The following is a 14,171-nucleotide window of genomic DNA, read 5'->3' as shown; positions in this document are numbered from 1 at the left end:
TTACGTACCTGCTCTGAGCGTATACAGATGGTCTGAGGCTAAAAGGTACGTTCTTTTTAGAAAATTCAAATAAAACCAGCCAAGGCTATCTGCATTTAAAAACTGAAACAAGGGCTTTATAACCTAATGTTCTTAAACAACGTGTGACCTTCTCTATGGATATACTGTACAGTGGTTAACAGAATAATCACAGGAGTTTGGCAACCGGCAAGAAACTTCGAGACAATCTTATACAGTCTTCTCATCTTTCAAGGAAATTAAGCTGCAGTGCGTTTGGGTGATTTATTTGAAGCCACAACACTAGATACCGTGAAGGTGGGACATAGCACCCAGGTTTCCTGTTTTCCAGAACCATCTCTCCACAGAGTTATTTACTCTCTGGCTCATGAAATCACCTTCTGCTTTTACGCTCAATAAAATTCAGTAAAAACAGCCCATTTTAAGTGCCAGTGGTGACTTGCAGTGTGGCACTAGATAAAGGAGAATAAGCATCATAAATAGGATAATGAAATGAACTCAGCCCTCACTCAGTGACTCATAATTAAACGGGAAGGACTTCACACACCCAAGTAACATGTTTCTGGGGTAAAAGTTTATCTTGAGAAATAATAAAATTTTCTCCCTTTTCGACCCACCCCATTTGCTGAGTCCTTTCTTCTTTCTCTACTCTATTCATACTATCTAACACGTGCACATTCCACAGAATACCTGGTGCAGACAACTGCATATATCCTTATTGAAAAAGCAAAGCCCTCTAGAGACAGCTTCTTGACGCTGGTGAGTGGAAAAATGAAATAATATACTCTATGCAATTCCCCTTGGTACAAAACTCTGCACATCCGTCTATACCCTGCCATGGAACTTGTAACCATCATACCAATAGAAATAAGAATGCCACTTAAGTGGATGTACATCCGTGTTACGCTAAGCAATGTTCCAAGCAAATACCATCGTGGTAAGAGCAATGAAGACCACAAGAGTACCTAATGAACTACGTGAGCACTGTATGAGTTACACATGAGAAAAGAGTGAGCGAAAGCACTAGCTCTCAGTGGCATGATCTTTCAGGACAGGGGCTGTCTGTCTTATTGACTAGATTATCATAGTAAATAATTTAGGTTATAGAAATGATCCAAATACACTCACAGCCTAGAGGCATGACAATTCTGTTAATTTTCTTCTTAGCAAATATTCCCATATATCCTTCACTCAGTTTCTCCTATGTTAACATGTTACGTTACCATAGCACATTTGTCAAATCTAAGAAATGAACATTGGTACATTCACTAAGTTCCAGAATGTATTTTGATTTCACTAAATTTTTTTCTGTTGCAGGATCCAATCCGGGAAAACCCATTGCATTGTTGTCATGTCTCCTTACGTCTCCCCTGGTCTGTGACAGCCTCTCCATCATTCCTCATTTGACATGAATGTAATAGTTTTAAGAAGTCTTTTGTGGAGTATCCCTCCTTTTGGGTTTGCCTGATGTTTTTTTCTCACTAGACGGCATAGATTGGGATTGTGGGTTTTTATGCTCCCAGAGAAGCATACCCACAGAGGTCCTTTCTCATCTCATCATACTGAGGACGACATGGTATCAATGACTTCTCACTGGTGACATTTACTATGATCACTTGGTGAAGGTAGCGCCTGTCTTTCTTAACCGTAAAGTTACTAGTTTTCCCTTTCCATACTGTATTCTTTGGAAGTGAGTCATAAAGTCTAGCCCACATTAAAGGTGGGGGTGCCAGAGATCATGAGCTTTGAAAGACAGTTTTACTTGGGCTGGAGCACATTTAATATGAAGAAATTTCACTTACTTACAGTAAAAAGTTGGAAACAGAAGCAATGGGTTAGGAGAACAGGATGGGAAAAACTAAATAGCTTTCTCGCTATTTACCAGACAAGGATTTCAATGTAAAGATGATACTTTGATCAAAATGTCTTTTTAAGGAATTTACAAGACTTTGGTAGTAAAGTAGCTTCTCTATTCTCTCCTTAAGATTCATCCAAAAGAAATAAGAACAAGATATGAAAATTGTAACTGTCAAATTCTAAGAAACTAGAAGGAATCTGAAACGCAAACCCACAGCACATGAGGAAGGGTTGACAAGTGCAGAGTGGAGCGGCCAGGAAGATGTTGAGAGACGATGCCCATTCTTGCAGCTCTCAGGCAAACTCAGTGCGAGAAAAAAGTCAAATAAAAGAATAAATTAGACAGTAAATGTATAAAAATTAGAAAAGTAATAAAATTACCATAATTTATAGATGTAGTTATTTTCAAGTAAAACCCAAGAAATGCATTAAAAATATTGCAAATAATGAGAATTTAGTCACGTAGCTGTGATGGTTCATTTTATATATCAATGTGACTGGGCCAAGGGATGCCTGAATAGATAGCTGGTTAAACATCATTGCTGGGAGTGTCCACGAGGGTGTTCAGCATCTGGATACGTGGACTGAATAAAGCAGATGGCCCTACCCGACGTGGGTGGTCATCATCCAATCTGTTCAGGGCCTGAATAGAACAAAAAGGTAGTGGAAGGTGAAATTCCCTCTCTACCTGACTGTATGCGAGCTGAGACATCGATCTTCTTCTTGGCTCTCATGCCTCCAGAACTGCAATCTGTCCTGTGGGCTCTCTTGCTCTCAGGCCTTTGGACTACACCATGAGGTCTCCTGGGTCTCTCGCTTCAGACAGCCGACTGTAGACCTTCTCCACCTCCATAATCATGTGAGTCAGTAACTTATAACAAATATGTGTGTGCGTGTGTGTGTGCACGCACGTGTTCTGTTTCTCTGGAGAATCCTGATGACTGCAGTAGCTAAGCACAAAATCAGCATGAAGAATAGACATAACCGTATTAATGAAAAACACCATTTTTCAATATCAAACACAAAAAAATAAACCACCTTGTAATATAGTTTAAAAAAGTACTATGTCAATAGATAGTAATATTATCCCTAACAGGAATCATCAAAATCAAGATTATCAATTCTAAGTTAACCCTTGATTTAACACACAACAAATACCAACTACAAAAACAATTTCGAGGCTAGAAAGACTGATTCCAAAATTTACATAGAAAAATAAACCCACGAAAAAGTAAAACCATAGGGACGGAAAATCGATCAGAAGCCAGGGGTTGGGTGGTGGGGGAGGTGACTCCAAAGGGACAGCACGAGGGAATTTGGCAGTGACGGGATGGTGGTGGTTGGATCCACAAGCCCAGAGCATTTGTCAAAACCCATAGAAACATACACCACAAGGAATTAATATTACTGTATATAAATCAGTAAGTCAACCAGAAAAAGAAAATAACCTACACGAGTAGCCAAAAATTTCTGAAAAAGAAATGAGCAGACGCTAACTCTACCAGATCTGGCTACAATAATCCTACGTGTGGTATTGGCAGATGAGTAGACATTTCCATGGAAGCAGCTACAAAGTTCAGAAATTAACCTAAATATATAAGGGAATTTAGAATATAACTCTTGAATCTAGAGAGAAAGGATGGAGTTTTAAATACAAGGTGTTGGGTAGCATTCTGGAAGGACTTATCAAAATAAATCCCAGATGGATTCTAGTTGGATAAAGGATATAAACCTGAAAACATAAAAACTTTAAAACCAACAGAAAAATTGGGAGAATTCTTTTATAATCATGGAATAAGGAAGACCTTTGTTAGAATAATACAAAATGTGGTAGTCATAAAAGATAAACTATACAAAAGTAAAAAACAGTTTCTGCAAGTATATCATTCGTTAAAAAGTGTATATTCTATATAGACATATGTGTAGACTAGCTGTGGAAAAATACATGTAAGGCTGCAACAGTGCCTCTGGGGAAGGATATTGGGAAGACTTACACTAGAAGTTTGTATTGTTTGTGTGTAATTACCTATTTCAAAAATGTGAATAATTTTTTGCATTATCTGCTCCTAGTCACCAGGTTAAATAGCTGAAAGCTTACCATAAAAAAATGTTCTTCATAAGAAACATCCAATATAAATATCCAATTTAGACATAACATACACAATATACAGTTCCTAGTATAAAGCTTGATATGTAAGAGGTGCTTAAATTACGTAGGTAGCTATTATTTGTCCCTGTCTTCCTACAACGCTGATAATTTTTTTGAAATGCATCCTTACTATTTCAAAGTTGGGAATTCTATATATGGTATAACTGCACACTGTAATATAAAACATTCCATTTTCCAAAAATAATTTCAGTTGGCCAACACTCAATTAATTGGACTCTTCAAGTAACTGCCATTGAGGCCCTTCAGTGTCTGATCACGTTCCCTTTGCACCTGACCTGTACTCCAAACCGACTGTACTGCTTTACAATTATGGAACATACCCTTGCTTTGCACTTTTGAAAATACTGTATCTTCTGCTGAGAGAACGTCACCGCATCTCTGCCTACTGAAATCATTCTTCCTAGCAGGGCCAGATCAAATCCCACCTATCCACAGCGCTCTCCCCAAACTTTGTGGACAGGTATATTACATACACACAGAAAGAGAAATGTAGCAAAAAATGGAAAAAGATACAAAGGCAGAATGATCAATTTAAAAGGTTATTTATTAAACAAGTTAAATGCAAATAAAAGTATATTTAAAAGTCTAACATATGGGAGCCTTTTAAAATATCTATTCTGGGAAGAAGTATCTTCCAAACTTCCTAATGATGAGGGAAATGATAAAAAATACAACAGGGATGAAAAACATACACTTTTAAACAAACAAAATAAAGCACATGGTAAATTCAGAAATAAAAAACACACAAACATACAAACTATTGACGTATAAAACTAAACATTTCATTTGTTTTTAAATGTTTATGGTATGAGGGCCGAATTGTCCATATCCAAGTTAATAAACAGTATATAAACTTTTTTAAGGTACCATAATTTGGGTAATATAGAAATAATTTTAGAATATGTGTTGGGTATGTATAATGTCCACATTTAGCAAATTTTTTTTATGTATGAACATATATTCAATTACACTTAATGAAAAAAGCCAATTTAAACATCGTGATTTGAGAACTACAGATTGGATAGTTCTGTTAAATTCCAACATCATAATTGCTGAATGCATTATCAAAAGACTTACTCAATTGTTTTTCAAATGCTGCTTCTAAAAATTTCAGTATTTTTGGGCAAAGGAAAATATCAGGTATTCTTGTTTATAAATTGATATTTAGTTTCTCTGTTTAACACACACACACACACACACACACACACACACGCAATAGAGAAAAGATTCTATAAGAAAAGCCTTTCTCAGTAGTTCCAAATGGTGGTATGTAATATGTCACTAGTGGTTTCACCGCAGATTTGGCAGTCGCTTCTGTTTAAAACATAACTTTTGCCTGATAACATCCATCAAAGGCTTGAAAACATAATCGGCTTTGGCAGTGCACATGGAGACTGTGAGGGCCGGGAATGAGGCTTACCAGTGGAGACTAGGGCTCCTATGAAAAGGTTTGGGTGGGTGGGTGGGGGTGTGTGTGTGGGTGGGTGTGTTAAGCAGCAAACGGTGTAGTCCGAGCTGTAAAACACGTTTTCCTAATTACATCTCAATTGTATAAATAATGTAAATCAAACGTTTAGCACTTAAATGGATTCTGAATTTTTAGAAGAGGCCCCCGTTTTTTTCCCTGTTATCCTTCTTGGTAGAGGACAAAGTTTTACTTGTGTACATTGTCCTGGACACCGAGGGAAAGGTGTCCTTGTCCCCTCCTCAGTCTGAAAGGGAAGGAGAACGGACAGACCTGCCGCTGGCGGGGCTGGAGAAAGTGAAAGCCTCCTTGTCCTTCTCCTTACTGTCGTGCTTGTGCTTGTGCTTGTGCTTGTGCTTGTGCTTCTTCTTCTTCTTCTTGTGCTCGTGGTGGTGGTGGTGATGGTGCTCACTGTGTTTGGAGGACACAGACTCCTTAGAAAACACTGAGAGTGGCGTTGTTGCAACCGGATGCAGAATACTCATCTCCAAAGGTGACTGTTCTTTACCTTCAAGATTAAAAACACCCAAATGAATTCCTGTAGGTAACAAGGAAAGTGAGACGAAAGTAAGAGGGAGCTGATGACAGTAGCGAAAAGAGAGATTCCTAAATGTTTCTCCCTTCCCTGGAAATAATTAGGAACAGGAGAAGTATCTAAGTAAGACACCCAACTGGTTACACACAAATAAGTTTTTAGCACTGTGGCCAGGAAGTTGAATATTTCAATCCCTTACAGTCTATACAAATTATGACCTATACCATTGTGTCACCAAACCATCTTCCAAACATTAGTGTTCAATATTTTACAGTACAAAGAAGCAACAGTAATGAGTACACAGGTGTGTTACAGGTTGAGACCCATATTGGTCCATGAAAACATAGCTCCTTCAACTACAGTTCAGCCCTAAGGTATGCGGGGGGAACGGCAGTACTATATTTGTGCCACCTGTACAACAATTAAACACACAAAGACATGTAACACTAGTTACTCCTAATGATCTCAGCAAAAATTCCAATTTCTGTAGTTCCTTAAGACAATTTCTGGGGCTAGGCAAAGTGAACTATTCTTATATTATTCAGTATACTTAGTTTAAGAAACCCAGAAAAGGTGGATAGTCTACAGAGGGGATGTCTCTAATTTGAAGACAAGAGTAACGTCATTTTAAAATAAAAACAAACAAAAACCCCCTGAGAATTAGGAGCCCTGTGCTCTAGGACAGGTTCTGTTAACCTTCAGCACATTTCATCCCTCTTTATTTCACCTAAAATATGAATCAAATGTCTTTGAAAGTTCTTTCCGTTTCCAACATTCTCTCTGTCCAGGAATCTACAACAGTAGTTTTCAGACTCTCGTGTACAAGAATCGTTTCCTCCACTCTACAATCCTTGGGCCACACTCTAAGAAACAACTCTTTCTGTATTATCCTAGGTTCATGTTACTGCTTTCCATGCAGCCAACTAAGAAGAAAGCCTGAGAAACACTTTAGATCCACCCTCCCTTCCATTAATAGATCTAGTCGGTTACCAAATCTTGTTGATCTCACAAGTATCTCTTAAATCTGCCCCCTACCCTGTCTGCAACTGTATTAATTCCAATCACCTCACCTCACCTGGATTACAGTACTAGTCTCCTGTTAACTGGTTTCTTGGCCTGAAGTGTCGTGTACTCTAATCCTTACTTTACACAGCTACACCAGGAGTGGTTCTCAACCAGAGGCACTTTTGCCCCCACGGGGTTATTTGGCAATGTCTGGAGACATTTCTGTTGTCACAACTGGGGTGGGGTTGGGGAAGGAAGGGTTACTGGCAGCGAGGCCACAAACACCATACGATGGACAGGGCAGCCCCTACAACAAGGAATTCTCATGCCCAACCTGCCAGTAGCGTTCAAGCTGGGGCTTGCCTGCTTCACAGTGATCTTCCAAAAAACAAAGCTGGTCATCACTATCCACTTAAAAATCTCAGTTGCTTCTACCAATAGACTAAAAGCCAAAGTCCTTGGATTTCCGTGGATTTCCGTGGAACAGTTTCTGAAAAAACATATTTTTTTTAATCCAAACTAAAAAAACTACACTTTTCACTAAAATGGACTGCAATGCAGTCCTTTCTTTTCTTTTTTAAAAAGTAAGTTCTCAGCACTAATTCTGATCCAAGCCAGCCCCCAAAACTAATTTTACTGACAATTTATAATCTGTCCTGAATTTACCGTTCCAGCCTTATTTTCCACTATTCCCTTCTATACACTCTAGGCTAGCCGTTTCATAACTCTACGTATTTGTAAATGCTATTCCATATTGCTCTGAATACCCATCCCATATTTCTTCTCTGGCTCACACATTCATTTAACAAATAGCAGAAACTACACGGGAACTAGAGAAAATAGTGATGAACTGGACACACTTCAGTCCTCCTGGAACTTACAAACTAGCAAAGAAGGAAATGGAATAAGCACACCTGAGTAATGAAAAGATAAAACAGAGTGAAGGAGGAGCAGAACAGGAGAGGTAAATTACGTGGGAGTGGGAGTTGGAGGGAATAAGAGGCAAAATTCTCCAAGAAAGTCAAGTTTAAACTCACCTAAAGGAGGGGTAAGAAAAAGAAAATAAACAAAACATTTTAGGCTCCAATAATTTAAAACTCAGCTCAAATGTCATTTTGGGGGGACCCTTCCCCCAAACTGGACCACGCCTCCATTAGTTCTTTCATTTTCCCACAACATAATAAAGATGAGAAAATTAAGGCACAGAGAAACTGACTTGCCCAACGTTGTTACCAGCAGATCTGAGCTACAAAACCAAAGAGCCGACACCACAATCTGTGCTCTGAGCCATTCCGCCCGTCCGCACACAGCACGGTTCAGACTGCAGCACAGCTTTACTTTGGGTCTCTGCCATTAGACTCCTAACTTCTTGAGGACAAGGAGTCTGTCTTGTTTCATCTTTGTATCCCAACATCTCACACAGTACCTAGCAGACCCTACATGCCACCTCCCCACCCCTGCCAAAGCTTGCTAGACAAATGAATTAATATAACAGAATTATAATTGTTGTGTTTCTTTTTAAATAGAATGTCAGGTGCACCTAGTCCAACTAAATGCAATTGGAAGGTCACCGATTTTGAAGGCAGATGGATAAAGCACAGAAACTAGCACAGATCTTTTGTTCAGCTGGTACTGACTGACTACTGTACTTCTCCGCGTCAGGCACTGGTCCAAGTTTTAGAGCAAGTGAAAGAGTCAAAGTTCCTGTCCTCACAGATTATTCACATTTAGCTATCACAAAATTATATTTTTTATATTCATATGGTTTGGGGTAAAGCTATCACTCATTATTATAATACAAAAACTAAATAAAGAAATTGTTTATATAGAAGCAAGCCTGGAGATCTATACTCTTTTGCAATTAATTGGTTCCTAGCTATTCTTCAGAAAAATAAAAAATTGAAGAATATCTGATTTACAGTATCAGTGAAATATACCACTGTATGATTTTAATTTAGATTAAAAAATGAGTTACATGAATATGGTCACAATTCTATAAACATGGGGAAATAGTTTCACATCAAACAGAATACATAGCCAGGTGATGAGGAGAAGTCAGAAGAGACTTCAAAGCCTCATGAGCAAATTGGTGACATTTTGCGCCTATCTCATTATTTAGTCACTCTGTATCAACAGGCGCTGCAGCTTTCCAATTGGCTGTCTGCACTACACTGAGAGTCTGTGGTCCTTTTCTGAACTGGGGGAAGCATCATCATTAATGCTAAACACTTGCCAAACGACTTGGACTGCAGAAGAGCCAATAGTTATATTGGAAAACGTACTTCCCAGCAGAGGCAACTGCCAAGTGGACAACTGAGTACACGTGGGTGGGTTCTTTTCCAAGGAATACTTACTTATAACTGTTTCCAAAGTGCCGATTTTTTATCTAGGGGCTTTATACTTTGCATTAAAGATATACTGACTGATTATAAATCTTACATTTCTCTTGATTTGTATGAAGTCTTATTAAGAAGACAATGGATTAGCTAGATCCAAGGCTGAAGGTATTAGGAACCAAGGCTCCCAAGGACAAATGGCTGATCGCAGGTCTGCGCAGATAATTTACAAGATGAGCATGAAACATCTGGTATAATAGAAAGGAAGATAAAGTCTTCTTAACAGACTCAAGAGTCAACTTAAGAGGTTCTCACTGTCCAGAGGTGGGACAATTTGAATACTGGTAAGGATAACAACTGCACTGGGCTGGAACTCACTGATCACACAGGAGGATGCTGGTTAGTCAATTTATTATTTTTAAAACTTATTAAGTAAACAGAGAGAATCAAGCCTTTATCTTTGTTTCCCTTTATGACCTATTACTGGGCAACAGTAGATGAGGGGGAATTTAGCTTTATAAAAACCATCCAGTTGATAAATAAAAATGGAAAGCTAAATTAGAATGTCACCATGTCACAACCCTCGGAATTACTGAGTTGAGGCCTTGAGCATCTTCATGACTAACCTTACAAAGTCACCAGACACGGTGTGCTCCCACACTGAAAAGCTCACCACCATCTAGAAACCTGAATCCGATGAAGCTTCTAGATACAACTACAAATTTACAGGCAATATACAGGACTCCAATATGTTAATTACACCAGAGGTATACAATTCGCAAAACATAGACTTGAAAACTACAGATCAAAACCTGATTTCTTTCACAAATACATGTACATTGTAAAGCGGTGGGGGAAGAGAGATAAAAAGATCGACTGGAAACTTTAAATTTAAAAAGATGTAAAGGATGTATCAGCCAACTGCAATGTGTAGACTTTACGTGAACACTGACTCAAACAAATAAATTGTTCAAAATATAAAAATAATGGCATTTATAAGTCAACTGAAATGTAAACAATAACTGGATATTTAATATGAAATAATCCAATTTTTAAAAATATAAGAACATTACTGTGGTTATGACTTTTTAAAGTCCTTATCTTTTAGAGATACATACTGAATTATTTACAATGATGTGTGGGATTTGTTTCAAAATAATTCAGAAGAGTGAAAATGAGTAAGGGTATAAATTACACAAGACCAGCCATGATCACTGTTGAAGCTGAGGAATGGATTCATGGGGGTTCATTATACTAATCTGACTAGTTCAGTTTTCCATAATAAAGCGTTTTTTTAAAAAAGGAGAAGGGAATTTGGCACCACCCGTGAAAATGTTAAATGCCCATATTCTTTGATTTAGAAAATTCATTTCTAGAAATTATCCCACAAATGTGTTCATGCATATGTGCAAAGATATATTGTAATATTCATTAGAATAGTATTTGGAACAACAGAACATCTGATAAAACCTAATGTTACTCGATCACCATCAACAATCTTTAGCTCTTTTCATTTATTGTAGACAATGTGTATTTTCTCTATCTTTCCTGAGTTTTACCAGGTCTAATCCAAGGTGATAAGAAAGTGCACTTTCCTTCTCATATGGAGTTGTATTAAGAGTCAGACTTGGGACACATGAATTTACTTTCATCCTAGCATAATGAGGTCATCAATAGAATCTCCATTGAGAAAAATGCCATCTCCCTGACACAAACATTTACACACATAATTTCACATAATATTTCAGGGGTTTATAAGATGCCTAGGAACTTGAGGCCCACCCAAGGTTAAGCACTACTCATTTTTAAGCCAATGAAAGTCCTTTCAGTAACTTGAAATATGTTTCTACTGTAGAATAGCAGATATATAAGAAAAAGGACATAAATGTACAATTCACATTCTATATTTTCTATTTCATGTTATATAGAAAGAACAAAACAGCTGTTGAGTTTTGTTATTCTGCCCACAATAAAATTTTTCCTAGAGACCTAATAAACTGCATTATGGACAAGGGTTAGCTACAGTCAATTTAACAAATGTAAAACAAACAGAAAGAGGTACTCAATATAAGCCTAATGTGGAAGCTTTTCAGCCATTTGATAAAAGTGCTGATAACAGGCGGTAAATAACCTGCTAATTCTCTTAAATTCATTCGCATTAGGTATATATTTAAATTTAACAGAATCTGCAGTTTCCATTAGGAAAAGTGTGAAGTCTGTTCTTTGAACTCTTTAGATCACTATAAAAAAGTGTAGAATTATATCGTTATAATTTAAGAAAAAAGATCAAAGTCTGTTTTTCATATGAGAGTTTCGAAAGAAAGAACTCTAGGGCTCTCAAGCTTTTTTTTTAAAAGGATTTCATACACCAGAACAGTGTTTTGCTGCCTTATGCAAGAAGGTGTTACGTAATACAGCAGCCCTGGCTAGGCAGTTGCTGGAACTCTCCGTCTCACCCCCACAGAAGCCACTAGGGATTTCCCCCACTCCTGCTCGTGTCATTCCTTCTCTCCACTTTCTCACAGCGTCCCCTGCACCGCCTCAGGCTTGTGTAGTGGTAAAGAAAGGACATGGTGTGCTTAACCCATCACCACGGAAACCATATAGCCCTTTCTCCAAATTCCCTTCCTTAGACTCAGGAGAGGGAAAGAAACAGTAATGACGGAAAACACCCCTGTCACTTCTCCTTTCTTACTCCAAATGGCTTAACCTATCACACATGTATCATCTGTACCCCTGAAGTATTCTTCTCACTATCATATGCAAGGAAACAGAAAATTAGGGGGTGTGGTGGGGGGAAGGTTAAAAAGCAAGCCAAACAAAACCGGTCCTATCCCTGCTTCATGGGACCGAAACCGGCATTCCTTTTTTATCCCTCCCAGATGACATCGCCAACTCATTCCAATTCTCATCTTGCTTCCTGGCTCTAAAGCACCCGTCTCAGACTTGCTCATGAATACAGGAAACAGGGGTCCAAACTCCAAAGCTGCACTGAAGGAGGCAGCATAAATGAGTATACAGATTACAGGTGCAACACAAGGGGAATCAATGAAATAAAAAGCACATCCCTGCCTAAAAAAGGCTTCTCAGTTAATTAACTCTTTTTCACGAGAACCTGGAAATCCAGATTTTTATGTGTAATCTCTTCATTTTTAGTCAACGACTTCAAAAAAATTTGTAACACTTCTATAGGCCAAATAAAAGATGCCTCAGTTGGAAAAGCTGAATAAGGCCCCCAAAACCCACTTGAGAATTTTAATCTAGAATCCCTGAAGACTTAAGAGAGATCACAGCTCACAGCTTCCCTTACCACTCCCTGTTCTATGCCTTCTCTCCTGAACCCCCAACTCTCAACCCCAGGGCAAGGCTCTCCACAGAAGGAGACCCCCAGCTCTAGCCGGAGGCCACAAGAGAGGACGTTCCTGTTTTACTGCCAACTTTACTTGGGTTAGGTTAAAGTTGTGCTTCTGACATTCCAAAAGATGGAGCTATAAGTACTCCTCTCTCAGCAATATTGTTACACGCAGTGGCTAGGTTTGATACTTCTGTTCTTCACGTATAAATTAAGAGGGTTTCTGTTGGATAGTTTGGGAAAGTTACCTATCAAATACAACAATGTGTCTAAGGGAAAACTGCATTTAGAATCGCAAAATAAATACAGGTATAAATAAACATTTGGAACATTAGCATTTGTAAAATGAGGGTTTTTTAAATTCTAATGGTCACACTAGTGAATTTTAAGACTTGGTCAATGGTCACAGGGTAGGTACCGAACAGCATAAATACATGTAAAGAACATTGCAAAGGCACATTAAAGAATATATTCAAATCAGTCTGTATATAACATACTGGTATACATTTTTGCCTCATGACATAAAAGGGTCCCACAATGATAACAACCAAAGCTGAAATTTTGAAGCTTTGCTATTTATTCCCTACCACTAGCCCTGTATCTCATCCCGTCTTCCCACACGATGCCATGAGAACTATAAGACAGTAAAGAGAAATTCCAAAAAAAAGTAAAAATGTATGTTGTAAAGCAACATGGGACAATAACACAAAGGCTCATTGGTGGCACAAAAAGGTGTTAAGATTTGCTTCTACATAGGTTAGTGTGCCACACAATGAAGAAAAACCAAACAAACGTACGTATTCAGATTATCTTCTAGAATAGGAATTTGACTGTTGGAATTTAGACAGAATTTATTTTTCTTAAAGACAAGAAAGGCAGGCAGAAGTATCACTCTCAAACTATAGCAACAGGTTTGAAACATCTGAAGCATTATAATTTTTAAAAATGTAGAAAAATTTTCACATCTGGTAAAATTGCAATAAGTATAATGATAATAAAGCATAATTACACCCAAACCAAAAACAAAACCAAGAGAATACACAACGGGCAAGGGCCAAGAAATGTCAACATTCACTTATCAAAGTAAGTTCTAAAGTCTCCAGCTGATTTCCTTCTGAAATACATTTTGTGAATCTATTACAATGAATGCATAGAGCACACCAGGAGATATAAGCACCCAAAAGTCTGGGGTCTCAACACCAAAATATTTTGATGTGTTGCTTTTGTTTGAAGTCTCCTATTAATCACAGTTAATTCCCTAAGCCTCTCAAATAAATAAACAGTTACTCTTGTTTATATCATAAAAACCCAGTTTATATTATATAAGCAAAACCCATCTGTTGAAATTTTAAAGCCTGACTAATGAGTTTTGGAAAAACTATTCTTTAAAAATGATTTTGCTTATGTATCTTGTTTTTTACTCTCTGTTCCTC

At 37.9% G+C, this 14,171-nt stretch overlaps 1 protein-coding gene across 6 annotated transcripts in view; it reads right to left on the bottom strand.

Annotated features, from left to right (window-relative positions):
* Positions 1-4,571: 4,571 nt before the first annotated feature.
* Positions 4,572-14,171, bottom strand: part of TAF2 (TATA-box binding protein associated factor 2) — a 67,885-nt gene continuing 58,285 nt past the window's right edge. For 4 of the 6 annotated variants that reach the window (XM_019715846.2, XM_019716003.2, XM_019716149.2 and 1 more), the window contains one exon: positions 4,572-6,048. In XM_019715846.2, the coding sequence (XP_019571405.2) occupies positions 5,753-6,048 (296 nt within the window). In that variant the 3' untranslated portion in view covers positions 4,572-5,752. The remainder of the gene's footprint in view (positions 6,049-14,171) is intronic. The other 2 variants (XM_019715914.2, XM_019716078.2) reach the window with 1 other exon arrangement.

This window comes from Rhinolophus sinicus, linkage group LG12 (assembly GCF_036562045.2).
Source record: "Rhinolophus sinicus isolate RSC01 linkage group LG12, ASM3656204v1, whole genome shotgun sequence".
Lineage (NCBI taxonomy): Eukaryota > Metazoa > Chordata > Mammalia > Chiroptera > Rhinolophidae > Rhinolophus > Rhinolophus sinicus.
Note: the sequence above shows the minus strand (reverse complement) of the source record. Positions and strands in the feature narration are given on the sequence as shown.